Source organism: Diadema antillarum, unplaced genomic scaffold (genome assembly GCF_040938485.1).
Source record: "Diadema antillarum isolate AM-2024a unplaced genomic scaffold, OU_Dant_1.0 seq00000697_RagTag, whole genome shotgun sequence".
Lineage (NCBI taxonomy): Eukaryota > Metazoa > Echinodermata > Echinoidea > Diadematoida > Diadematidae > Diadema > Diadema antillarum.
Genome location: NW_027271602.1, coordinates 245,578 through 272,336, shown reverse-complemented (window position 1 = coordinate 272,336; position 26,759 = coordinate 245,578). Strand labels below are relative to the sequence as shown.

At 40.3% G+C, this 26,759-nt stretch overlaps 1 protein-coding gene across 2 annotated transcripts; it reads right to left on the bottom strand.

Annotated features, from left to right (window-relative positions):
- Positions 1–292: 292 nt before the first annotated feature.
- LOC139737656 (equilibrative nucleoside transporter 1-like) lies at positions 293–26,332 on the bottom strand. 2 transcript variants are annotated; one of them, XM_071648332.1, is made up of 13 exons: positions 26,221–26,332; positions 18,275–18,581; positions 17,625–17,706; positions 17,239–17,372; positions 14,601–14,692; positions 14,168–14,218; positions 10,968–11,053; positions 9,712–9,760; positions 8,927–9,024; positions 7,674–7,790; positions 2,016–2,213; positions 1,553–1,749; positions 293–568 (listed from the first exon to the last, which is right to left on the bottom strand). In XM_071648332.1, exons 2-13 carry the CDS (start codon positions 18,553–18,555, stop codon positions 448–450), a joined length of 1,506 nt encoding a protein of 501 aa, XP_071504433.1. In that variant the 5' UTR covers positions 18,556–18,581; positions 26,221–26,332; the 3' UTR covers positions 293–447. The 2 variants fall into 2 exon arrangements, with proteins under 2 accessions (XP_071504433.1, XP_071504434.1); XM_071648333.1 differs by lacking the exon at positions 26,221–26,332 and adding an exon at positions 25,259–25,294.
- Between the last annotated feature and the right edge of the window lie 427 nt (positions 26,333–26,759).

Genomic DNA, 26,759 nt, shown 5'->3' with positions numbered 1-26,759 from the left:
ACAAATGAATTAAAAAATCAGCTTTTCCTGACTAGATATGAAAGGTTTATATCAAGAATAGGTTGCGATGAGCTCTGTGACATTGTTTACCCTGATGACATCATACATAGTTAGGACACACATCGATATCGCACAAGGTAAGCACATGACCTCTGTACGAAGAAAATGATGCAAGGTGATGACCCTTTTGAACGTTTAAACCGTTTAAATTTGTCACTCGACGTTCTCCTCCGATCTCGGTGGGGGCATTTCCCCAGCGCGCTACAGCCACGATGCCCGAAAGACCGGATGAAATGGAAGATAACACGTTCAGCTGTCACGGATCCATGGCAGGTACGATTGTACTCTCAGGGGCTTCTCTCAGCACCGACCCCACGCGCAAGCAAAGGTGGGAGAGCTACAGTATTTAGTGCATTACATGACCGTACAACACAAGCTTTCTTCTTTTCAGAGAGACACCACCCAGGGGAAGAAGAGGGAGAACTGGATACCACAGAAGATGCCGAGAATGAGAAAGAACACCATCATGGAGGCAGCCTTGCCTGCCCAGGCTGGATGCGTCACCATTCTGTGGACACCATGAAAAGAGACAAGCATAATTAGGTTACGTTCACATGCTACACGATAAGAGTTTCTGCCAAGGAACTTCACACATCCTCTCTCTTCCTCCCTAGCACTGTATTGTGTGATATAAAGCTGCATCAAAAAACATGTACTAAGGTCTATACTCTGAAAGACAACTTAAATGCCCCAAATACCTAATTTCGGTCCAGTGTCTAATATGGCTTCAGCTGACGAGTATTCACATACAAAATTCAGGAATTGTTTACCTGAAATATGAATGGAACGTTTTTAACCATCTAATTGTTCAATTATCTGCATCCACTAAACTCAACCCTTCTAAAATCGTCCTTGCCTTTCATGCCTGAAAAGTAAAGTCATAAGCATAACAGTATCTACTGGTATTCACTCTCCATAATGAAGTGCACCAGCACACGTTAGCGAGACGGGTTTCATACAATTTCACACCCTTTTCCTGCCATACTCTCGATCCTATGAAACATTTTTCACGTATCGGGGACAATCATACTGTCATACTATCTCAGGCGCAGTTCTAGAAGATCTATCTCGCTATTGTTATTTTGCGCATTTCTCATTGTGACACGCATAACGTCAGGCATTGTGATGCTTGTTTCTCCCAACTATACTGTTGATAACATCACCACAAGACAAGAACGCGATGATCTTTGTGAATGTAGAGAAACTGAAAACTGAAATGATTAACAATTTGCGATACGTAAATTGTTAAAACGGTTCCAGATTTTGTGGTTTTTTTCCCCTATTCCTCTTAGAAGTCAACATGTAATGAATGTCAGGGGACCTATAAGGATAACTACATGTAAAAACTTCCAAATCTTGATTCCCCATACCATTGACATAACAAAAATTGTTATCAACTCTTCAACCGTGTTTGCTTAATTGATTGTTTGGTTTCATTCTGTCGTTGTATTACATTTTCAGTTAATTTTGTAAACATATTCATCGAACTTACTGAGGTCCATCCATCATGATGATGGTCTTGAGATAGCCGTTGGAGATGGACATGATGACGACCATGAAGGCATAGGCGTAGTCGTTATCAATGAGGACAGGGAGCGTGCGGGTCTCTGGGCGGTAGTTGCAGAAGAGGAAGATGGGGAAGAACACGAGGCGGCTAACGACGAAAATCCACGTGAACTTCGGGAATTTCTACGGAGGGAAATACAACGTGATTACCAAATGTCAAGTTCTTGGAATATCGTTCGAGGAAAAAAATGCATAACTCACTTTACACTTCTTTTTCTAATTCTTACCTGAAAACATAATACCTCTGGCGACACTTCGTGGCGGAAGCATAAAAAGACGAAATAATGATCTTTTTTATGATAAGGACATTTCTCTTCTCATGTTGGACAAAACGTATCATACTTCTTTGACATCACGTTTGAGATGACAAAGCGACTGGCGCAGCTTACCCATCTAATCCAACTGGGGAGGAGACTGCCAAAGAAGTCTCCGAGGTTGAAAGTGAAGAAGCAACAGAGCGGGATGAAGTACGTTTTCAGGAATGGTGACGAGTCTGCGCGTGTAGAGGGCGTACCAGCCAAAACGACTGGGAAGACGGCTAGGGTTACGAAGAACGTCATCCAGATGTTAAACAACTGCATCTTGATCTAGTTATTAGTGAGATAATAAAAGAGACGAGAACATCGCTTAATGAAGTTGACTAAATAACAACACTACAAGTCTACAAGTTTGATCATGTGATGCGGATAGATATCTCAACAAGCCTTTTTTCCCTTGTTCGGGGCTAAAATAAGCCAGGCTATCAAAATAGGGTCTTAGTACTTTCCCAGCTAGGGTTTAAAACATGTACTTCTAAAACGGGGATTGTTGTTTCTTTAGAATCACAACGCAAAAATATAGCATGTACACGGGTATTATCATCAACATCTGTCGGCGGAAGCGTGACGTTATCATGTTTAGCCCACGGTCTGATTTCAGTTGCCTTCTTGCAAAGAACTTGAGGGTCAGTGTACATCGGTGCACCTCAATGCACTCTTTTAAAGTCCCGTTTAGTGTACCTGTGACGAAACACATGACACCCGTTCAGGATGTAATCCAGTAACCGGCCATTGAGTCGCAGTCAATCACGGAAGCCATTCTGGGTGTTTACCTAACCCCGATCACTTTCCCTCTCTCAATCTAATGCTCTCTCACTCTCACTCTACGCGGAAACGTCGTTTCATCTGGAATCTCCATCAGCTGTTTCGACTCCTAATTGTCCCATCTTCCATCCGAGGAGGAAAAATCAAGTAGATGTCAAAGATAAAGCAGTCCAGATTTGTCCCCCCCCCCCAAAAAAAAAAAAGAACAACAAACAGTATGACAATACGATTTCTTTCTTCCCATTGACATTTACAAATGTTCTGTATAATAGGTGTACGGCCTTTGTTAATTATATCAACTAAATCATCAATTTCAACAGTTCAAGTTCAAATATGCGTGTATGCAGGAGTCTATTTGACTGTCCGTTGCAACGGGGCAAATTTGAGGAGAGTTGCACACAAGAAAATTGGTGACGTTTTCTTCCCATCGTATATATATCCACACAAGATGTCATAATTCAGACAAGAGCATTAAAAAACAGGAGCATTAAAGTGATTGTATAGTATGAGGATTGAGCTTTTAACTTTTTGAGAGATACTAAGAAACCACTCATGAAATGCTAACTACCATTCTAGGAAGAATTCAAAGTTAATTTGATGAAAATCTGTTTTGAAATGGCTGAGATATCAAAAAACAAAGTGAAACAAAGCAATCCTAACAAAAGGTGGGTCTCACGTACCTTTCAATAAGATCGCTCTGCTATGGATATCTCAGCCATTTCAAAACCAATTTTCATCAAATAAACATTACATTCCTCTTGGAATTACATGCTCTTTCATATTTCAAACGAGGTTTCTCATCAGCTTAACAAAAGAAGTTAGAAACTTGAAGCCAGGTCTCAATGAAAACTATACAATCACTCGAAATTGTCACTGAGTTAATATTGTATAATCCTTTCAAGCCAAGCGCTAAAAACCATCTTAAAGGGATAGTACAGTTTTGGTGGAGATGAGAATTGGGTTTTTAACTTTTTGCGAGATACCAAGAAAACACTTATGATATAGTACAGAACATACCATTTTAACCCTTATCAGGCTGGGGGGGGGGGGGGGGGGGGGGGGGGCGGAATCCGCCCCCCCCCCCCCCGCCCCTTAATGTTTCGCGCAATATCTTCGCAGCGCGATAAGCTCCCGCCGCGATGTTTCATGACTTTTTTCTTTCAAGTATCGCGCAACTTTTGAGACCAAAATTGTTGCGCCTGCGCATACCGTTTTCACGCGACGCCTGTTCGAAAAAAAATTGTCAACCCCAAAATTGCTCCAAAACGTGATTTTGTGTACAAATCCAATGCAAATTGTGTTTTTTCAATTAATTCACATAAAAATTCATATCTTGACATAGAATGGACGAAATTAATTTATTTTAGCATAATAAAGCTTCGAAAAATGTCTGTGACAAATTTTGGCCAAAAAACAAACAAAAACAAAAGGTCGAAAAACAAAGAAATACATAAGAAATTCAAAAAAACAATCAAATACATAAGAAATTAATTTCGATACAGATTTTTTTTTATCCTATGTCTCAGGAGAATGATACAAGAAACATTTTAAAAAAGAAATTAGCTTAATTAGAGCATTAATAAGTGATTTAGAGCCCAAAACTGATTTTATGCATAAATTACAATAATTAATTAATATAAAATATAAGAAAAAATTTTCGGAGAAAGCAACCATACATTTTGATAGTATACGTCGCGGGCGTCGCGTGTGTCAATTTTCGGCGCGATCACGCGTTCCATAGGCGAGATCTGAAGGGGGGCGGATTCCCCCCCCCCCCCCCCCCACCCTCCAGATATAGCATAGCCAAAAAAGCCCAGCCTGATTAGGGTTAAGAGGAATTCAAAGTTTATTTGACGAAGATCGGGTTTGGAATGACTGAAACATCAAAAAACAAAGTAAAACAAAGCGATCGTAATAAAGTGTGGGTCCCACACTTTATTAGAATCGCTCTTTTTTGATATCTCAGCCATTTCAAAACCAATTTTCATCAAATAAACGTTGAATTCCTCATAGAATTACATGCTCTTTCACATTTTATAAAAGGTTTCTCATTATCTCACCAAAAAATGTTAGAAACCAGAAATTAGATCTCAACCATAACTGTACAATCCCTTTAAGCAATTTCTACATGGGTCCTCGCGTTAACTTAGTTCATAAAGACGATTTTCAACATCTTCTTCCGTTTAAAATATATCATAAAACATCAATAACACGACGGAAATTAACATACAATGATCCGATGATTTAAAGGGATCTTATAGTTTTGGTTGAGACCTAACTTAAGGTTTTTAATTTTTTTGTGAGATAATGAGAAACCTTTTATGAAATATGAAAGAGCATGTAATTCCACGTGTAATTCAACGTTTATTTGACGAAAATTGGTTTTTGAAATGGCTGAGATATCCAAAACAGAGCGATTCTAACAAGAGACCCGCGGGTCTAGCGCTCACCTGAGTATCGCAAGTTCACCTTTCACGCAGTAACTAATCTAAATTAAAATTTGACCAGGCATTCTCAAGTAGAAGATGAAAATGTACAATAAGGGCCCAATTTTTTTAAGATTCCTTAATTTGGGGGGATTGCGGCCCCCTGGGGCCCTCTGGGTGGGGCATGGTGCCCATTTTGATAAATTGAGATCCTGACCCCCTAGGGATGCTACCTGCCAAGTTTGACAAAAATCCATCATGAGGTTTTCAGGAAGAAGATGAAAATGTACAATTCAGGCCCCCATTTGGACCCTTCCAACCACCCCCCCCCCCCCCTACCCAAGAGGGGCACCCCTGGATCTCCTATGAACAAACTTGAAACTACAGTCATTAATGTACTCACTCATGATATTATCTCAGCTCTATAACTTCTGATTCTAGAGATTTATAAAGATTCCTTCATTTGGGGGGTTTGGGACCCCTGGGGGCCCCCTGGGTTGGGCATGGTGCCCATTTTAACAAATTGAGATCCTAACCCCCTAGGGATGCTACCTGCCAAGTTTGGTGAAAATGGGTCATGGGGTTTTCAAGAAGAAGATAAAAATGTACAATTTAGGCCCCATTAGGACCCCTCCTCACCCCCTCCCCTGGGTCCCAAGGGGGGCACCCCTGATTCTGCCATGAACAAACTTGAAACTACAGTCATCAATGTACTAACTCATAGTATTAACTTAGCTCTATCACTTCTGGTTCTAGAGAAGAAGATTTTTGCGGATTCCTTAATTTTGGGGGGTTTGGGCCCCCTGGGGGCCCCCTAGGAGGGGCATGGTGCCCATTTTAACAAATTGAGTTCCTAACCCCCTAGGGATGCTACCTGCCAAGTTTGGTGAAAATGGGTCATGGGGTTCTCAAGAAGAAGATGAAAATGTACAATTTAGGCCCCATTAGAACCCTTCCCCACCCCCCTCCCCTGGGTCCCAAGGGGGGCACCCCTGATTCTGCCATGAACAAACTTGAAACTACAGTCATCAATGTACTAACTCATAGTATTAACTTAGCTCTATCACTTCTGGTTCTAGAGAAGAAGATTTTTACAGATTCCTTAATTTTGGGGGGTTTGGGCCCCCCTGGGGGCCCCCTGGGTGGGGCATGGTGCCCATTTTAACAAATTGAGTTCCTAACCCCCTAGGGATGCTACCTGCCAAGTTTGATGAAAATCGGTCTTGGGGTTTTCAAGAAGAAGATGAAAATGTAAAAAGTTTACGCACGACGCACGACGGACGACGGACGACGGACGACGGACGACGGACGACGGACGACGCACGACGCACGACGCACGACGGACGCCGGACGAAGGGCGATCGCAATAGCTCACTTGAGCCTTTGGCTCAGGTGAGCTAATAAAGCGTGGACCCACATTTTATTACGATCGCTTTGTTTCACTTTGTTTTTGGATGTTTCAATCATTCCAAACCCGATTTTCATCAAATAAACTTTGAATTCCTCTTAAAACGGTATGGTCTATATTATTTCATAAGTGTTTCCTTGGTATCTCGCAAAAAGTTAAAAGCCCAATTCTCATCTCCACCAATACTGTGTGTTTCACTCAGCTTTTATCTTGTGTGTGTTTTTTTTTTCCAGCAAAAAAAACACACACATACACACTCATACACACACACACAAAAGGCAGAAAAATAAAACCCTCTTGTTTAGTCTGCTCCGTGCTGTTGAACTTCAGGGCGCTATTATTGGTAAAACAGCGGACAATGAGTATTGTATGCATAATGAAGACGAGCGTTAACCAATGGCTTTCATGTTGCTGCCATTTTTCATTTCCAAAACAGACTGAACGTCGCTTCGCTGCAGACATGCCAACCTTGAATATCTCCGCCGTCTTTATGCTTTCCGTTGTCAGCAGAAAAGGGCCAGATGAACGGATTGTTCATTAAAACCTTCCCCCTTTTTATACTATACCAGTCTAAGAGGAAATGGTGGTGGTGGTGGAGAGAGGAGGGGGGGGGAGGGGGATCGTTCACTTCAATTTTATTGCAAAATCGTTTACTATAAGTCCGTAGACGATAATCACAAAGTAACTTTGGCCAACTATCGATACCCGCACGGATTGCTCTCGTGTTTGACCAGTAAGTGACCTCAACAAAGTGGAGATGAAGGCAAATCGGGGAGATCTTTCCCCTCATCGCTCTCGGCCTTACTTCGATTGATTTATTCAGTACTTATAAATCTATGTGTTGTAGACATTTATCTCTTATGTCTGTCTATATCTACCTATGTACCTATTTTTCATTTATCTATTATTTTTATTTGTCATCTACTGCCTATCAACATACAAATCCAGAGAAAAAAAAATACAGAATCATCCGACCACTCTCTCCCCCTTGCCCTAATCTCAAAATCTAGGAAGCATCTTTACTGCTACAGAGCGCTAGAGATTGGGTTCCGGCCTGGTGGAATTCTTCGATTTCTGTTAATTAGCTTCTCTTCTCACTAGTTCAAACAAGTCAGGTCCTGTCCTCTTTACCTCCTTGAAAATTGTCCACAGCGGCAGACGTTCGTTTGACGGGGCATCCAGGCTGGCCTCTGCCTCTTTGTCATCGTAGTACATATGAATCAAGCCCAGGTAGTACCTCACAATGGGCTGGTGGAAAGAACAATACAATATACATTACTTAAACGTAATAAAACACGCAAAACTAACATCCACCCATATAGTCAACCAGACATACACACATACACGCACACACACACATAAATGCACATACGTACAGGCGCACATGGTTCAAGTAGGGATTAAAATATCTCTTGACAGAGACTCCAACTCTCCCGTTTTCGACGGGAGATCTCCCGCCGAAAGCCCATTTTTGCAAAATCTCCCGTTCTCCCGTTTGAGATTTGATTTCTCCCGCTCTGGCTCTGTGTCTCCCGGTGGAAAGGATTTCTTACTTATCATGCTTATTGCTATCATATGTTGAAAAAAATAAGCCTTAGATAGCACCAGAGAACATCTAGAACTCTAGGAACTTCGCGTTTCGCACACATCAACTTGGAGTCTCCCGTTTGCTAGGGGTTTTGGGCGGGAGAATCTCCAGATCAGGAGGTGCTTGGGGTTGGAGTCTCTGTGACTTGATGAGCAAATATTGCTATTGTACTATCAAGAAGCCTAAATCAACAGATTATACTGACACGCTGTCTGAGTGGCAAGGGAACAGAAATGACGAATCAAACGAGGCGGCCTGAAATTACAGTCATATCCATACTATATTAGCAAAATCCTTAGCATTTGCGATAACAACTCAACATTTTCACCCTGCTTTCGTAAAACATTTCAAAATATTTCTATATTTCTGCAACCAACAGAAAAATAACTCACTCGTGATGGTATTACTTCACCCATAACTCTTCCGATCTTATACACTCGAATGCACACAAATGATGAAACACACTATGCGTTAACATGATTTTCATTATGAAGCTGATATCTGTCACTGATCAAGGTTTCATTTTCCACACGGCAAACTATGAACTCCGGAAAGCATCTTATTGTTTGACATGCCAATGGCATCTTTTACGACTGGTGCTTAAAGGCCTCATCCCAGAATCGTAATGCGTGCATTGATCATTGCCGATAGAAATGTATGTATAACTAGAAGCTATCCTGTCGACTAAAAAATACATCATCGAGTTTATTTGTACACTGATATAAGAAATATATCTGCACCAGGCAAATTTAGCCCTGGCAAAAGAACACACACAAGTTGACAGTATTTCCTTTACCATTTTGAAGAGAGCCACATAGGTGACACAACAAATGAAGAGAACTAGAACTGCGCAGCTGAAGTAGCCTATTGCCGCACCACGAAGACTTCCGGCGACTGTGAGAAAAACAAATGGGAAAACAAACAAGGATTTTTAAAGGAAAGTCACGATCAAATAACGTATTCTGATCAAACAGACGAGCCACAAAATGCACGATTCTATATTCTTCTGTGAATGGCCTGACTGTACTGAAAAGGCAAAAATTCACCATATAGGGTATCGCCGATAAGAGAATAATGACTGACGATACTGTGATGGTATCATCATTTGTCATTGCACAATTCTATTTTTTGAGCTAAGACACTCGCCCGAATTATAATTACAGTATGTACAGGCATTGTACTTCTAAATTTCGGAGCGTCATACAAATTCCAGTCACACTGCAAAGACGCAGTTCTCTCAGATAATTACCGACAGTTTAGGTTATCGGGTTTTTTTTTTTTTTGGTTTTTTTTTGGTTTTTTTTTTTTTTTGAGGGGGGGTTGGCTTTTTGTTTTTTGTTGTTATTTTTTTAGCACATTGCGAGCATATTCCATATTTGCCAAATCAACTCAAGTACGAAAAAGAAAAAGAAGAGGCAAACACAGTATAAGAATGCCTCAATACGTGTTTCATCGCAAAAACGGCATTGACTTAATCAAATAATTCATGGAATTCAAAAAAAAATAATTTGTTGAAACACCGGCCATCACAATTCATCACAAGTAAAACAGTTCACACGAGTTAAGGTACAGTATACTTACAAGAAATAGAGAGAATTGACAAAACGGCGACGAACGTGCCTCCAATACCCTGATAATAGAGAGAGAGAGACATTATGAAAGCGGTGTTAAAACCTTACCCCACAAAAAGAACACACAGTGTACACTATTATCAGATGCTCATACATGAGCACATTCTTTGTACCTCTCCCATTTGTCTTTACTTTTTATCACGGACTAGCATGATGACGCTAAAAGGCAGCACATAGGATCTCATTCCCTTCAATATAGGTAAACAAGTTTTTGACCGTACCAATGCTCCGAACTATAGGATAAACCAAAATGAAATCTCACCGCTGAGGCCGACTTTGACATTGTTTAATCAGAAAAACGAGACGTTACAGGATAAATGAGCGTGCCTAACACGTGTTTGTGAATACGACTAACGATTACTGACAAGTAGAAACGATTATTGTCGACTAAACCCTAGACTAGCACTTCTCTTACAGTAAGACTGCAGTTACTATGAGTATAATTGCATGAAACAATCACGATCATTCAGAAAGGGACTAGATGTGTTATTTGTGCATGCGTTTTGATATACTGGATGCACATTATAAACCAAGCTACTAACTTCCAGTCTGCCCACATATCACCCGATTTTCAGTCGCCCGTAATCCCCCCCCCCCCCCCCCCCATATCAAAATGCGGACAGCGGCACAGTAGCACGAGTCTCAGACCTATACATACCAAGTAGATAAGCTACTTCATAGTTCCACTTCGCGCATGAGCAGACAAGGTTATTTGTGATAACAGGCATTTTAAATTCGCTTTTCTTGAAAGTATATGTGACGTAGGTCTACTGACTATTCATGCAATCCGTATAAATGGTGTTTGCCAGCACATTCACGTAACAGCAACAGCGTTTTTATTTCGGAATACCATAGAAAAGTTTGTCAATGTATCTATTGCAAGGAAATGAAAAGGGCGCTTCCCCAAGTGTTAAATGACGGGCCATTTTGGCCGCCTTGTCCACGCAAGTTTATTCTTTGTCAGAGCATAGCTTCCGTAATTATTGTTGAATCAGGCAAGCTTATGCATTATGCCGCTTTGAAAACAGTGAAGTGTCTAACCAAATGACAAAAAAAAAAATGAAAGGTCATGCAATGAAATGCGCACATAAACTAAGTACAAACTGGCATATTGCCTTCAGTTTGTGAGGAAATTGCAATCAGCTGGCGCAGTTATATAATCGTAGCAACAGACGGATAGGCAAGACTTCCTGGCCAAATAATCACCTGTCCAACAATGTAACTCTGCGTGTATCCTTCCGGCAGCTTTGCGGCCAGGGCGTACATTCCCGACTGATACACGGCTGAGGCAGCTGTACGATGGGAAAAATAAGAAAAGAAACAGACGTCATTATATATCTGTTATACAAAATAGTCACACAATGGAAAACGTGGTTGTACACTGATCAACGTTGCTGAACGTTTAATGCTCCGAATGATCACTTCGCTTTTGTACACAAAAGAAATCTAACTTTACGTGAAAAAAAAAAAAAAAAAAAACGGACTGATAATTAGGTTCTTTCCACACCTAGCGCAGATCCTACGAATGGAAAATATACATCAAATAAATACAGGTACACGAAGTATACAAATTTACCACCCCCATACTTGAAGAGGGGAGAGGAAAAACTTAAACGGCATTCCCGCCTACATAACTTTTTATTTATTTTTTTTTTCAAATGATAGAATTGATTGATTTCTCGAAGCAACATAATTTACAGAGGATAAATGAATTACAAAGTTATTACTTCAACACAAAATCATCTCTTTTATACAAACAATTTAAACACTTATCTGTGTTTTTTATGGGTTTTTTTCAAATATTTAAATAACTCCTTACTAACAAACATACTATAAAGGGTCGTACATGCGAGAATACCCACTAATGCAAAACATGACTGTATATACCCAACCAAAAATGATTTGGCAGAGACCTCCAAAAGCATCTGATTATGCCTACATAAATATTATTTACATTTGAAGTTACTATTAGTTACAACACCTTCATAATAATAAGTATGCTTGCTATGGGAAATACTTTTTTACTAACATATATGGCGAAGATAAAATACAGGGAATTGAGCTTCGAAGGAACATCGTACAGTACAATCATATCAAGTCACGATGATATCATATGTCATGTACATTCGCCAAGCACGGTTCTCTGGACCACGAGATAGCTGCATAAAGCAACTTCAATTTCACCATCCATTTTCATATTTTGGTGACCAACGCATTAAAGGTCCACATGTTCCAGTCGCAGCCAGATATATTATTTAAATGTTTTGTACACGTAACGATAATGCAAGGAAGTAACTTGAAATCTTAAGCATGAGGGCGTATCAGAAGATAATGACAGACACAACCCCATCTATCACGACGTCTTCCAAACAAGGACCAAACTTTGACATCATGTTACGTCACAATGATGAAAGGCTTCGGACTACGATCAAAAGAATTACATAACCTTTAAGAACATGATAAAGTGAAACAAGAGACGAAGTGGGCTTCCTAGCCCTCACCCGAGTATTACAAGTTCACCTTTTCCACGCATTCTTGCAGACAATAGTACGAAGGCAGAACGTAACAGACTTGCGGTAGGGGCTTTGGGATCTCCATAGGAGAAATGGTGCCATTTTAAAATGATATCACGTCGGCGATATATCTGCTTTGTTTGTATAAAATTGAGCACGAGTTCTTTTGAAAAAGAAGATCAAAATGTGAAAACTGGCCCCAAATTTGGTTCCAGCTGAAAGGGGATGATGCATCCCTAGATCTGCCACATACACACTTGAAAGCACAATCACTCATCCCCCCCCCCCCCCCCCCCCCCCGTGCACTTCTGCTTGTGAATTTTTCCCCAGGATTCTCTTATTTGAGGTTCGGGGGGAGGGGTGCTCTGGAGGGCCCTGGGGGCCCCGATGCATGATGTCCATTTGCACAAATACATATATTCTACCAGCTTAGCAATTTGAGGACAAATTTGACCATGTATTTTCAAGTAGATAAGCACAGAAAAAATCAGATGATCAGGCGAGCTAAAACGTGTCTCCTGTCTTGTTTTGAGCAGGGCAATATCCCTGATTGAACATGAACATCAAAGTGCATTTCCTTTCGAGAAAATTCATCTAAAACCCAGGAAAATAAGGTATGTCATATGAAACTAAATAGCCTACATGTAGTTGTAGTCACTGTCTGCATAATATTCACATGCTTGAATCTGTTGCAATATAGAGTTCACACTTATAATCCCATTGTCATACAGGTTTGGTCAAGTTGATCCAGTTATTTCGTATTTGAGGTGGAAATACGGTACAATAACATAGATATCTTGTATTTGCTTAATTTGATTTTAGCTGTCCTCTTTTGTGGTCTGAAAAGGTCAGAAATCGGGCAAAGCGGAATCAACAGGTGGTTCCTGGATGGGTTTGTTCAACCCGGGATTAGCCCATTCATCACACATGATTGCCCCACACTACGGGCTTTATATTCAAATTGGGATCCTTGAGGTGGGATCAGCATTCACCTTTTAACACGGACGATAGATGACCAGATAGCGGGTCACCGTTGTTTCAAACATTCGCTGACCTTCAGATTGTGACAGGATGTAAACATACAAGGCATGGTCGCACACCTTGATCGTCGTTTGTGATAAGATTTGATTATTGGTCCAGTTTTCTGTTTGTCTTGACCGCTCTCCAATAAGAAAAAAAAAATCCCTTGTTGCAAAGAAGCCTTCCTTAATGACTTTGCCCTTAAATAATGGCACACAGCGGTAATGTTTCCTAAATGAGATCATGCCTATGAAAAACTTTGCAAATGCTCAGTATAAACACACACACACACACACACACACACACACACACACACACACACACAAATCAAAAACAAATCGTGCGTGAGCACTTTAAATCACGCATAGCTAGAGGCTCTGTAAAGTCTCCTACAATGTATAATGGTATCGAAATATACTAGTAGACGTCTACCAATAATATACGCAACATGTGTTCCATGTGTTGAGTCTCGAACAATAAGGCAGCCGTAGGTAGAGGCTATCCAAGGAACAGCGAGTTAATTCTCAAAATGCTGGGTCTACAGTTCATCCCAAACTGGGGTATGTTATTCAGTTCTGACGACGACGTGTAAAAAAAAAAAAAAACGAACAGTACGACTGAATGGCTATAATATTTCTAAACAAAGCAAACCAATTTCTGCACGGTTAGCAAACTCATCTCAGAGTCATCTATATCTAATAGGCCTACTGTGACGTTCACAGCGCACCATGGAAGCAAACTACTGAACATAAACATCACTAAATGACTATCATATGGTACAAATGCGTATTCATTATCTAGATTTAACTTCCACAAAACAGAGAAACATTACAACATGGCAGGAAAAAGAGGTCATCGCGATTCTGTACTTACCATTGAATAGGACTATGGAAACCATTGTGACAGCAAAGAAGGCGTCGGGCCCTGAAAATAAAGGGAAAATATGACTACCAGTGACATGAATCTTACGCAGGAATATAGACGACGACGACGACGACGACGACGACGACGACAACAACAACAACAACAACAACAACAACAACAACAACAACAACAACAATAATAATAATAATAATAATAATAATAATAATAATAATAATAATGGAAAGTAGGGAAGTCTTTACATGTAACAAGAAAAATTCAAAAACCATCTTGCACGAAATTTGCACGTAGGGCCTATTGTGTTGGTTGATACAAATATTACAAACAATGTGTATGCCCTATTGTATAAGGCAAATAATGAAGATTATTATTACATTGTTATTATAATTTTTCTCACTTCTTCATCATCATCATTGCTACTTACAAGCAGAGGAATCGACAATTGCTAATATTGTGGTTAAGATAAACAGGGCCAGCATCACGAGAAGTCCGCCAAAGGTTGAATATCTGGACGATCTACAGTGGGGGAGGAAGAGGAAATGACCAGTGAAAAGCATCTTCCATCTATGGTCTAAGGTCAACATTCTTTTTCAAAGTGTTACACGAGCAAAATGTAATTCAAAAATTCTGATAGGAAGTATTCGCACACATACACATGCGTTAGCATTCTGTTTTGCCTTCATATGCTAGCAGAGTAAGTTAACCAGCCAAACACGCGGGTCATTATTACTTCTGTCGATCACCTGTGCGTGTAACACGGCTTAACCCTAACTAGGCCGGGCTATTTAGGTAGTTGATAGAGCCGGGGGGGGGGGGGGGGGGGGGGGGGATCTCAGCCGTCGACCGCGCGATCGCGACGAAAATTGGCACACACATTGCCTATGATGTAATCTAAAATATCTTGAAGTTAATTGTTCAAAAAATTATCATTTATGTTAAATTATGCTAATTTATGCATAATGATGCATGAAATCAGACTATTTGGTATAAATCACAAAATAAAGCTCAAAACAGGCACTTTTTTGTGTAAATATTCTTTTTAGTGTCCTTAGCAAATGTAATAAAAAAAATTGTGATATCAGAAAAAATTCTTAAGTATTTTATTGTTTTTTGGAATTTCTTATGTATTTCTTTGTTTTTTCAACTTTATGTTTTTCATTGTTTTTTCGATGAAATTTGTCCGCGACATCGCTCCGAACATGAAATTATGTTATTCATTGATTTTAATCAATAAAACACCAAAATAATCATGCTTTTATAAAATTTGCCTGTAAGCACAGTTTGCATTGAAATTGTACACAAATTCACGTTTTTGAGCAATTTTTGGTCTGATATGCATGTACATACTTATGCGTAACTTCGGAACCGCGTGCCCGGGCGTCGCAAATTTGGTGTCAAAAGATGTGCGATACTCGAAAGAAAAAAGTCGTGAAACGTCGCGGCGATAGCTTTTTGCGATTGCGATACATCGCGCAGAACGTCGAGGGGGGGGGGGGGCCTCGGAGGCCCCCCCCCCCCCCCCCCCCCCCCCCGGCCTAGTTAGGGTTAAAATACTGGCACAAACCAGTTAACAGAGCCTCGACGTTCTGTCATTGCGTACCGATTGGATTGATACAGTCTAGCACCGTTTACCACCCAAACGTGAAGTACTGGTGACGCCGCATTCCCGTATCTATCGACGATATGCGCCATGTCATAGTATCACATTCATAGGGCATAGATACATTATATCATGCTGTCATCAAGTTCGTCAACAGAGTAAAACCATCTTCTCTCTCCTTCTTTGTTCCCCCCATTTTTAATCATTTCTCATTCGTATCTTTGTATTCTCGTATTCTCATCGCTTAAGTGTTCAGCATACTTCCTAAACTCGTTAAACTTATCAATAGTTTATGGCCAATCTGCTCTGATAACCGTGAAGTAGATTAAACTCACATACAATAACATACAATTAATCGCGACATTCACGTCGTGACATTGATGCTGTTTTATACCTTGGCATGTCAATATTACCCTTGACAATACAACCTTATCTCAGCAATGAACTATTTGTACTTGATCCATTGGCGCACTGCTACCATTTTGTGCCTTACTTCAAGCCACAAAACGTGTAAGACTATGTCTATCACTGAGTCAAGGTTAGTATGACTGGTCAGTAACCTGTCCGTGCAACATGGATTAAAATCTTGACGCCAGATACCATGATACACAATACACATGTAAAGTCTCCACGTTAGAGTTCTGTCAACGCTTGTGTAAACACAGCCAGAGCCTCTTTACACGTGACATATTCCCAGCACTGCCAAAAGGTGGTACGGCGTACACAGTCCACCATTGTGTTGTGTACTTTTGCCTCGGTACCAATTTCCATACAATGTAAAACACAAAAAGGAAAAAATACACTTTGGGCGCTGTGTTTGCACGTGTTCCGACACTATGTACACGTACTGACAACGATTAAACGGTGCATTCATTCTTGCCGACGTCACAAAGTTATTATTATTACTATTAATTGTTGTTTGTTTGGTTTTTGGGGGTTTTTTTATATTGCGATTAACATCTATATGATTTTTTAAGGTTTACGTGTATGTTCACAAATACTAAATTAGTTGGAGTTTCTGTTATCATAATACATCAATGTAAACGCTGTGAGCATTGCATAAACTACTTTGTTCTTGCCAATAAATAAATACTGATCGGCGATTGGTTATAGCGCAATTACGCGACTATTATGTGAGGATCAAAATCGTTATAGAGTGATCAGGGACTTCACGAAAGGACATATAACTCCAGAATTTGCGTGACTGACGACGGGACTAGAATCAGAAAAATGAAATGTGAACTTATGCACACCGTATAGTATAACACATATTGCCTTGTGTAACGTTTGTGATTAAAAATTAAACAGTTCCTTGGGAGTCATAATTCCTCCTCGAGACAATAATCTCTCTGGGAATATAAAATTTCTGCGAGGATGTCAAATGTTATATTACACCTCTAGAAGGGCAATACCTGTATAATTCAATATATCGTGTAGAGAGAAAGAGAGAGGGAATAATTACTTGGGTGGAAAGAAGAGAGCCAAGAAGAGGAAAGTAACATTGGGGATGAATCCTCCAATCCCGAGGTAGCTCATGAACTTGTCTTTGTACTCTGTGTCGTCACTCACATTGGCGAATTTGTGCTCTACGAAGTACTGTACGGAGAGAGATAAAGAGGGAGAAATAACGAGACAGACTGATGATAGTGAAGTGGTTATCATAGACACTTGCAATTTTCTAAAATGGAGATAAATCTATCAGAGTATGGCATCATCAAATTACATATGAATTTAGTTACAATGGAATAATTATAATCACTGTGTCCCGAGTAGACACAAAACATGTCATGTACTAAATTAACAGGTTACTTTATTTTTTCTGGATGCCATATATAAATATGCACTTACTCTGTCTGCAGTGATGAAGCTGTTCCACGGGTAAAGGGTCCCAACTCCATGTATTGCGAATATTACCAACGCTAAAAGAAATCTGTTGACATCAAACAAAAAGACAATGATCTAATGTATAACTTCGGGGGAACATCGAAAACAGCAGTTCAATTATGACTGCATGTACGTGCCTACATTTCGACCTTCTCTTTGACTCCATCTTCGACGTATGTTACGTGTATGTTACGTAGGTATAATTGATTTCATGCTGCTATCTTCCCCTGTAACAGAAATGAAATACAAAATTATATATTCAGAGTATATGTCGTTGTCAAGACTTAATCATTTTCCTTCGGCTGTGTGTGTGGGGGGGGGGGGGGCAAAAGCAATGTCTATAAAGAATGTATGTATGACTGGAATCTTGTTGCACAGTACATTCACCATACTCCATCTTTTTCAGAGCATATCATTATACGCAATGCATATAACAAATGTATACAACAACAAATCAAACAATAAACAAACAACTGCTCGCACATATACAAACATTGTAATCAGGCATTTTTCTTCCAGCAATGAAGTAGGAAAGGTGATATGAAAACCATCATCAATAACAATGACATTTACAACAACAATTACAAGACCGACAACTTCAGTACTGTACTAACTTGTCCTTTGGTACTTCTGGTTGCCTATCGTCTGTTTTCATGGCTAAGTAATTGTGATGTGGGGACTTCCCGTTCGACTGGGACGAGCTCACAACATAGACGCTCGTGTTGTTGTGATCTAGGCTCCCGTTGGCTACGATGTCGGCGACCAGCGGCTCGCCCTCGGGTAGGTGAGTTGCGCTCTCCGACCTTCTCAGACGGTCCGACACCGTGGTGGTCGGCCAGGCCGTGCCCTCGATGTCCGCGTGGGCCTCCAGGGTTTTCATCGGAATTTGAGGCATTCTTGGGACCGCTTACGACAGACAACCTACAATACAATAGCGAAGGGATAAATTTCGATTAGCTATATATGAACACTTTTTAACGCGAAAAGTTTGTTTTATTGCTGGTTAGTTTCGTCAGTCAGGAGCAAATTTAGGGGTAGAAAATACCAGGCTACAATCCCTGATAATGTAGCATTTGCACAATTTCAGTATAAAGATGCACAATCTTTGTAAGTCCTCACTCCTCAGAAATAAATCATTTCAACATTTCAAGTCATTCGCGAAAGATGCAACGGTCAAGACGTTACGGTGCTGACACCATATACTTTCACACGTCAATCTCTCCCAAACGCAAAGAAATCACTTAAGTTTATAGCGAATTTCGATAGACACACGTTCTTTTCTTTCAAACATAAAACATGCATATACCTGACGATATGCTCAATACCTGTATGGTATATTAAAGAGGTCATACAGTTCTGGTTGAGACCTAATTTCAGGTTTCTAACATTTTTAGGTGAGATAATGAGAAATCTCATATAAAATATGAAAGAGCATGTAATTTTCTGAGGAATTCAACGTTTATTTGATAAAAATTGGTTTTGAAATGGCTGAGATATCAAAAAAGAGCGATTCTAATAAAGTGTGGGACCCACACTTTGTAACGATCACTTTGTTTTACTTTGTTTTTGGATGTTTCAGTTATTCCAAACCTGATTTTCATCAAACAAACTTTGAATTCCTCTTAAAATAGTATGCTCTGTACTATATCATAAGTGTTTTCTTGGTATCTCGCAAAAATTTAAAAGCCCAATTCTCATCTCCACCAATACTGTACTATCCCTTTAATACAGTTCATGAAAGACGCCGTAACAACTTGAAAAAGCAAGGTAAAAACAAAAAACACTCCTCACTCCTCATAAATAAATCATTTCAACATTTCAAATCATTCGCGAAAGATGCAACGGTCAAGACGTCACGGTGCTGACATCATATACTTTCACACGTCAATCTCTCCCAAACGCAAAGAAATCACTTAAGTTTATAGCGAATTTCGATAGACACACGTTCTTTTCTTTCAAACATAAAACATGCATATACCAGACGATATGCTCTATACAGTGTACCTGTATGGTATATTAATATACATGTAGTTCATGCAAGACGCCGTAACAACTTGAAAAAGCAAGGTAAAAAAAAACAAAAAAAAGCAAGTGCTTGAAAGCACATACTGCAATACACCGTACTGTACAAAAAGGACACAAATAAATCTCGAGTCGGCAAACGATCGTTATTACAAATATGTTGACGAAACACCGTACTGGGAGGAGAATGAAAATTGGACAATGGGGGTTGATACGTGAAAGAATGTATACACCGTTCTGTTCAGGACTTCTGTGCACTCCTTGTACAGGGAGGTGTGGTTTCCCTCACACCACCTTATTCAACCGTAGGTCTATGATTCAACGGAAGCAATGGTGTTCTCGCAACTGCATTTGCATTGGCATTCAATCTCTCGATATATAAGATAAAATCTGAACTTGACCAGTGCAGGAAATCGTTTAAAATCGCAGTTGCTTTTCAACAAGCGCGTTACTAGATTAATACTTATTGAAAAATGGGGGGAAATTACAGCATGTTTGCCCCGTCCTACCTACACAGAATGAGTCAATACAACAGCAGACAAAAGTCTGTAGTGCACGACGGCCGGTTGGTAAAGATCATTATTATGCAGATGACTGACCGTGACCACAATAAAAGAAATCATTTGTGCAATGAACCAGAATCATAAAGTATGTATATTCACTATACAATAACTATGAAAGCAGGAATCCAATAGGTGTGTGCTACAACTGAGAAATAATATTCAGACATGTTTTGCTGTTCAACTCCCGAATATACGTATACAGAGCATTATCATTCATATAGCGACATTTAAATAAAGTTTGATCACTTTACTTCACACGTTGGTGAGGTGGGTCCAGGGAAGCAAAATCATGCATGCAATAACTCCATGAGCGATGTATTTGCCTCAACAACCCCACATCTCACGCCTTGATCAACACACGCGCACACATCTCTCTCTTTCCTCCGTCTTACCGATCTCATTCTATAAGGCACATGCCGTCAATCTTTTCTGCTGATAGCATTCTCATCAAAACAAACTGGTGCTCTTACACCTATTTCCGAATTTCAAAAACGGCGACACGTACTTCTCTTTGCTATAGTACTCTGATGAGTTGGAACTGCGTGTTTTGTCGACATCCCGTTTGCCATTAATTAATAGATAATCATGAAATCTCGTGTGCGTAAACACAGAGTGACGATGAAAGACCGTAAGTTTTGCCTATAAACAGTTTCACCATCATGACACACATATGTACACATGCACGTCATTATTTAGACCCTACGCAGCAGATTATCAACATCGGCACTGGCATTTACCTGGGGCCCGTTGCATAAAACTTACCGTTGAATTTCAACGGTAACTACCGTCAAAATTAGGCATCACAGCCAATCAGCATCAAGGATTATAAAATTTACCGCTAATTTGAAGACTTACCGCTAGAAAGGAGCGGTAAGTCCAGCGGTAAGGGTTTTATGCAACAGGGCCCTAGTAACCATATTTAAGCTCGTCATGAGATTTAAACGTTTAAAGGAAACCAAATCCCACATATAAATGTCGATTGAGTGAAAGTATAGCAGTATTTGTAGAATGCATCCATGAAAGTTCGAGGAAAATCGGACAATCGATGTAAAAGTTATGATTTTTTTTTCCAAGTGTGATTGGTGCAGCAACGCTGGACAAGTAGACTATTACACTCCATAACATCATTATGGATCATAATATAAAGAGAATATAAAGAAAAGTTAACATGTTTTCACTTTCTATAGCTTAATGGAAGAGCCCTATATACTTCCCTTTTTGAACAGAAAGCACGGGGTACAACATTGCTCTTAACATAAATCTTGTTCAAGTCGATGAAATGTCTACCTTTCATGAAAAAAAAAAGAAAGCCTTTATGCAATTCTTCTTATATCTTCTTCACAATCTTGTACAAAATGACGTCATGTATTATACTGTAGTAGTCTTTTTATCACAAGCAATGGCGGCAACGAAACTTTTAACACAAACACACACACACAACACACAAAAACACACAACTTTTGAGTCGATTGTCCGCTTTTCCTCAAACTTTAAACATCCGTATATTTTTGTTGTTGTTGTTGCTGCTGCTTTCACTCAATCCACATTTATTTTGACTTTCGTTTCCTTTATAAGTAACGTCTTTTTTTTCTTCAACTTCCGCACTTTACAATGAACAGAAGAAACTCACATGATTCTGAACATGAGGTTAAACTGGCTCAAGCCTCCTTTCTCGGGGGGGGGGGGGGGTTGTAGGGGTGTAACTGTATAATAGCAGTCGGCTGGCTTGCAACATCACAACCTCCAACTCCATCTACAATTCGTTACAGTCGATTGTATACGCGTTGTTGGTATACATCTACAAAATGCTCAGGTCATGTCTGAATCAACTCTGTTTCATGTGAGACAAGAGTCGTTGTTATACACGTACTGAAACATGGAGCTTCATAAAATGTATATATCGCTCCAGGACTGACTGAAAGGACGTGCTAACTAAGGGTAGTGGTGAGACCCGGGGGTGAGACCCGGGGGTGAGACGCACAACTATACGGTATAAGGCTAAACTTGCACTTTTGCTCCACTCAGGTGGAGCAAGTATACTCGCCGGTAACGCAAAGAATACACTTCAGAACAAGCTACAACACATGAATGTATGTTTATGTATTTTATATATATATATATACGGTGGATCCTTTCAACAGAGTAAGTAGGAGCCTGTTTATAACCGCCTTGCGAGGGGCATTAAGTATCCGAACAAGTAAACACGGAAGTAAAACTCAAATCAATCTTGCCTACTTTACTTTGCATCCCACCCCCTTGACTGCAAGTTACAGAATTCAATATAGTCAGAGATTTCTTCATCTTTCTTTGTACACAAGCAACATCTTCAAATCGTTGAACATACGAATAGTATCGCGTAGGAGGGAGACTCCATCATCAATGGCTTGACACTGTTGGGGAGTATACATGCACATGAACAAAACGCACAATCAAAAAGGAGATTTAAATCCAGTGCCCTGTCCTTCAACTGTTATCGATTTCGTCTGGGTATAAACAATGCTCGCTTTGCAAACATAACGAGGGACAGACGTAAAAAGTGTGACCTACATGTGTATAAGATATACAAGGCAATTGATGTTCGCCTTGATTCCTGCATATCATTACACTATATGGTGTGTGGTGGAAGGAAGACACTTTCCTGATATCAGAGACATGAAACACTTACTTACAGGACCCGAAAAGGGAAATACAATATATGTCAAGAAAAATATATTAAGCGCGCTGTTATGGACTTGATGAGCACTTTATATTCACGAAACGGAAACACAGTCAATGTCATATTTTTGAACAGACAACGAAGACTCAGAACAATTCATATGCAACGGATTGAACGGTAGATATGAAATTATCTCTTATCGACGCTTAAGAAAGCACGTCTACCGTTATGTCTGTCTCTGATTTTACACAATACCAAGCGCATGGAATGGCGTTTCACTTACACTGTAAGATGGTCTCACCCGTTCCCTCGCGGGGGCTTCGAAAAGAATGGAAGAAGTCAGGAAGGCGATCATTTAACGAGAATATTATTCACCGAATTCCATTGTCTAGTGAACGACACCAGCGTTGCACTCTGTACGACTTCCTTCTCAGCGTCAAGTTAATTACCGGTAATCTGAGTCAGGACTTCTAAAGAATAGGACAATGCACTACCAATACAGTACTATGCATGGTGACGCTATCTCTGCGTTTTCCCAAATTTCCTTTTCAATGCGCGTGCAAGAAATAATCTTTTGATATTCTACTTAAAGGTACATTCACAATGTCGCAATAGACCATCGAATAAGAATACACAGTATTCAAGTGTGTGCATTATTACTTCGCGGTACTTTTTTTTTCTTTTTGTATTAGCAAACGTGATGAACGAAGCATCTGATTAATGAAAATGCAGGAGGAATTGGAAAAAATTACATTTACTGAAATAAAAATTTGAGTTCACACCGGTCATTTGCTCCGGTAGCTGCTTCGGTCGCAAAACTCGAATAAGCATGGCACGTCAGCATTTTGAATATAATCCTAGAGGACCTTTTCTCCCTGATTCTTGTGAAGACAAACCAAGACAAAATGGGGACTAAAACACATTCCCGCGAAAACGATCAATTTACAATGTATAACAAAATATATTACATAGGCGTAAGGGGAGGGATGCTGGGGGCTTCAGTTACCACCCCACCCCCCATCAGCCATGTGAAAATGGCATTATTTGGGTAACTTTCACGTAGAGTTCTAGTAATTGCGAAGAGCCCGAATTTCCTCGTACTAGTTAGTGAATGACTATCTAATTAATTTCTGTCCTTTTCACATACAAACAAAAGGCTCAATGCATTTTATTCCTCGCTTCCCACTCTCGCAAATAAATTATAAAAAAAAACATGGAAAACTGATAATCAAGACAAAATGTTAAGCCTCTTCGTTTCGCAAAAGTGCTTCTTGCACTGTCATCGCTCAATCTTTTTGTATAGGTCTACTTATCATGAGTAAATTTAGGAGTAGGGTCCTACTAGTATACAATGCATTTTAGGACGTGGGAGTTAATTTCACTGCTACTGAATATCTCCTAGTCATTGGACATTAAACTGGAAGAAATTGAAAAAAAAAAAGGAAGCTCTATCCTGATCCTCACTACTACTGGACTAACGTTTCGTTGATTAATTTTAAACCCGGACTCCAGGTTCCGTACATATAAGTTTAGCCATGGAAGTCGGAAGGCATGACCATGGGTTGAGTACACGATTAAACCAAACATCAGCAGGTCCGGAGTGCGATTCGCCTTTATACCCCCCCCCCCCCCCCCCCCCCTCCTACCACACCCCGTTTTCTTCCTTTCTTCGAAGTTCGATGATAATGGCACAAGCTATACAGTTCAGTCTTTGAATCAGCATGTACGATTCCGACGCTGTCTCGAGTGACTGAAACAGCACGTCAAGGAACTAACCGCTCATCTTACATCTAACAGAGGCGCGTGCTTCGCAGAGGTTCGCGATTCTTGTAGTTTACAATACAACACTCTTCGATGCAAAACGTCAATCAGTGATTACAACTGTCATACCCAAAAAGGTGATTTTCAGTTAATACGAAGGAAACGAAAAGGAAATGGGTGGAAGTCACTGCATCATAGTAGGGTTGCGTGAAAATTTAGACGGACACATGTATACAAAACCTTCGTCATTTTCACTTCTGATATCATTACCTCTGACATTTTACCTCTGACGTTTTACCCCTGACATTTTACCCGACAATTTTACACCGAACTTGGCAAATATCAAAAAGGCATTTTTTTTTTTGGGGGGGGGGGAGGACATAAGGAAGTGGGCCTATCACTGTAGCAAAGTCTAATTATTTTCTATACTCGTAATTTCAATATGCCTTAGCTAGGAAACTAGTACGCATAAATGTGCTCAAATTGTGAAGAGATTCCACTCCTCCCTGACTAGAAAGTAGGATCAAGAATTCTGGATACATGTAGAGCCATGGAGGAAGGTACGTCACAGAAATTCACTTTTCCTGGGTACTCACTGTCATGAAGTACATCGTATTCGTAGTAGTGCATGGAAGCCTCTAGACTCTATAGATAGTAAAAACAACAAAATCGCGATGGATAGATAAGAAAACCTAGTCTATATGGTCTAGAGTTTAAAACCAGACTATCCTCTTCTGATCATTCTCTATCATCAGCCCACTGTTGGGTGGGTGCTTGATTTTGAACTTATGAATATGGTTGATTACAACAGTGACAGAGTCTGTCATTTAATGTTAAAGTACGTGAGAGAAGGATGAGTTTACTACTTTTGGAGCGGGATTAGACATCTACTTCCATCTGCTGTGTACAGGGGTCTACTGAAAAAGGACACGGGCCCGGACTTCCATCACGCTAGATTTAATATGTTTGTATAGAGTGCAACTTCGTTTGAACCCGCTATATGTGTCTACTAAGACAGAAAAATCCGTCTGTTCGGCCGAGAATCTTATCATTTTTTACTTTATCATTTATCAGCTCTCCTCCGTGGACATCATCCATCCATGAAGCCAGGCGCAGTCTCCGCGGAACATATCCCCGACGACCAGATACAGAACGATCTTTCGGTCAAGGAACCCGCCGGCTATAAAAAGCTCAGAAATGTACATGCCTTCGGCTTCGAATTATCATCATCAATTAGCAGTTGGCCTAGTTGACTTTTACCTTCATCCTACTACTAGCAGGTGTAGGAGAGGCATTCCGAAGAAGCTAGAGTCTGGCTAATATCCGGACGAGTTCTCCGCGGAACATTATCTTTCGGCAAATTTCGTGGCTTCTGTACAGCGAAGGCTCGGGCGGGCTGGGCTGTGTACTATTTCGTGGTAGCTACAATGTACACGAGGCCTATCCAAAGCAACGGAGTTTTTATCGTTGGTCAAGATTCTACACGTACCTCAGACTTGACTGGACATGTAAGACAAATATTTCACTTGTGACATAACCTCATAAATCACTTACACACCTAGGCGAATGTATCAGGAACAGACAACCAGACCCTCCTCCACGAACGCCAAACAGCCAACGGAAACCGGTCTTCGGATCTGCAGCTGCTTCTTCTATCTTACTACTACTAGTAGTATGTATCTCCGTCGTATGCGTAGTTAGTGTGCAGTGCAAGTGCGGTGTTGCACCAGTACAACATAGGGAACGCACGTAAGATCCTCCCCACGCACAATTCTGTTACTAGTACGCGTTCCCCTCGACCTCCTCAGCATGCACGAGTAGAAATCAACGTCCACACACACAGCTGACTGACGGCAGTGGTACCTGAGCGGTACACACATGTAACACATGCAGCTGGAGGGAGGTATGCAAAGAGAACAATCGGAAAGGTACCAATCGGAAACAATAGACACGCGCTGGAGAACGCTTTTCATGGGTCATCTACCGGTTTGAGCACGCCCCAACCCCGCTATTTTTTCGGCCACAATGTTTTTTAAATCGACCTTCAGGTCACTCTTTGTGATCGACACACCACGCTTGTCTAGATCCATGCAATTT

Coding starts and splice junctions, on each gene's coding strand:
- LOC139737656 (XM_071648332.1), bottom strand. CDS start 18,555: ATGCCTCAAATTCCGATGAAAACCCTGGAGGCCCACGCGGACATCGAG. Junction 17,707..18,274: donor CCAGAAGTACCAAAGGACAA/GTTAGTACAGTA, acceptor TGATGTCAACAG/ATTTCTTTTAGCGTTGGTAA. Junction 9,761..10,967: donor AGAGTTACATTGTTGGACAG/GTGATTATTTGG, acceptor CTCTATTATCAG/GGTATTGGAGGCACGTTCGT.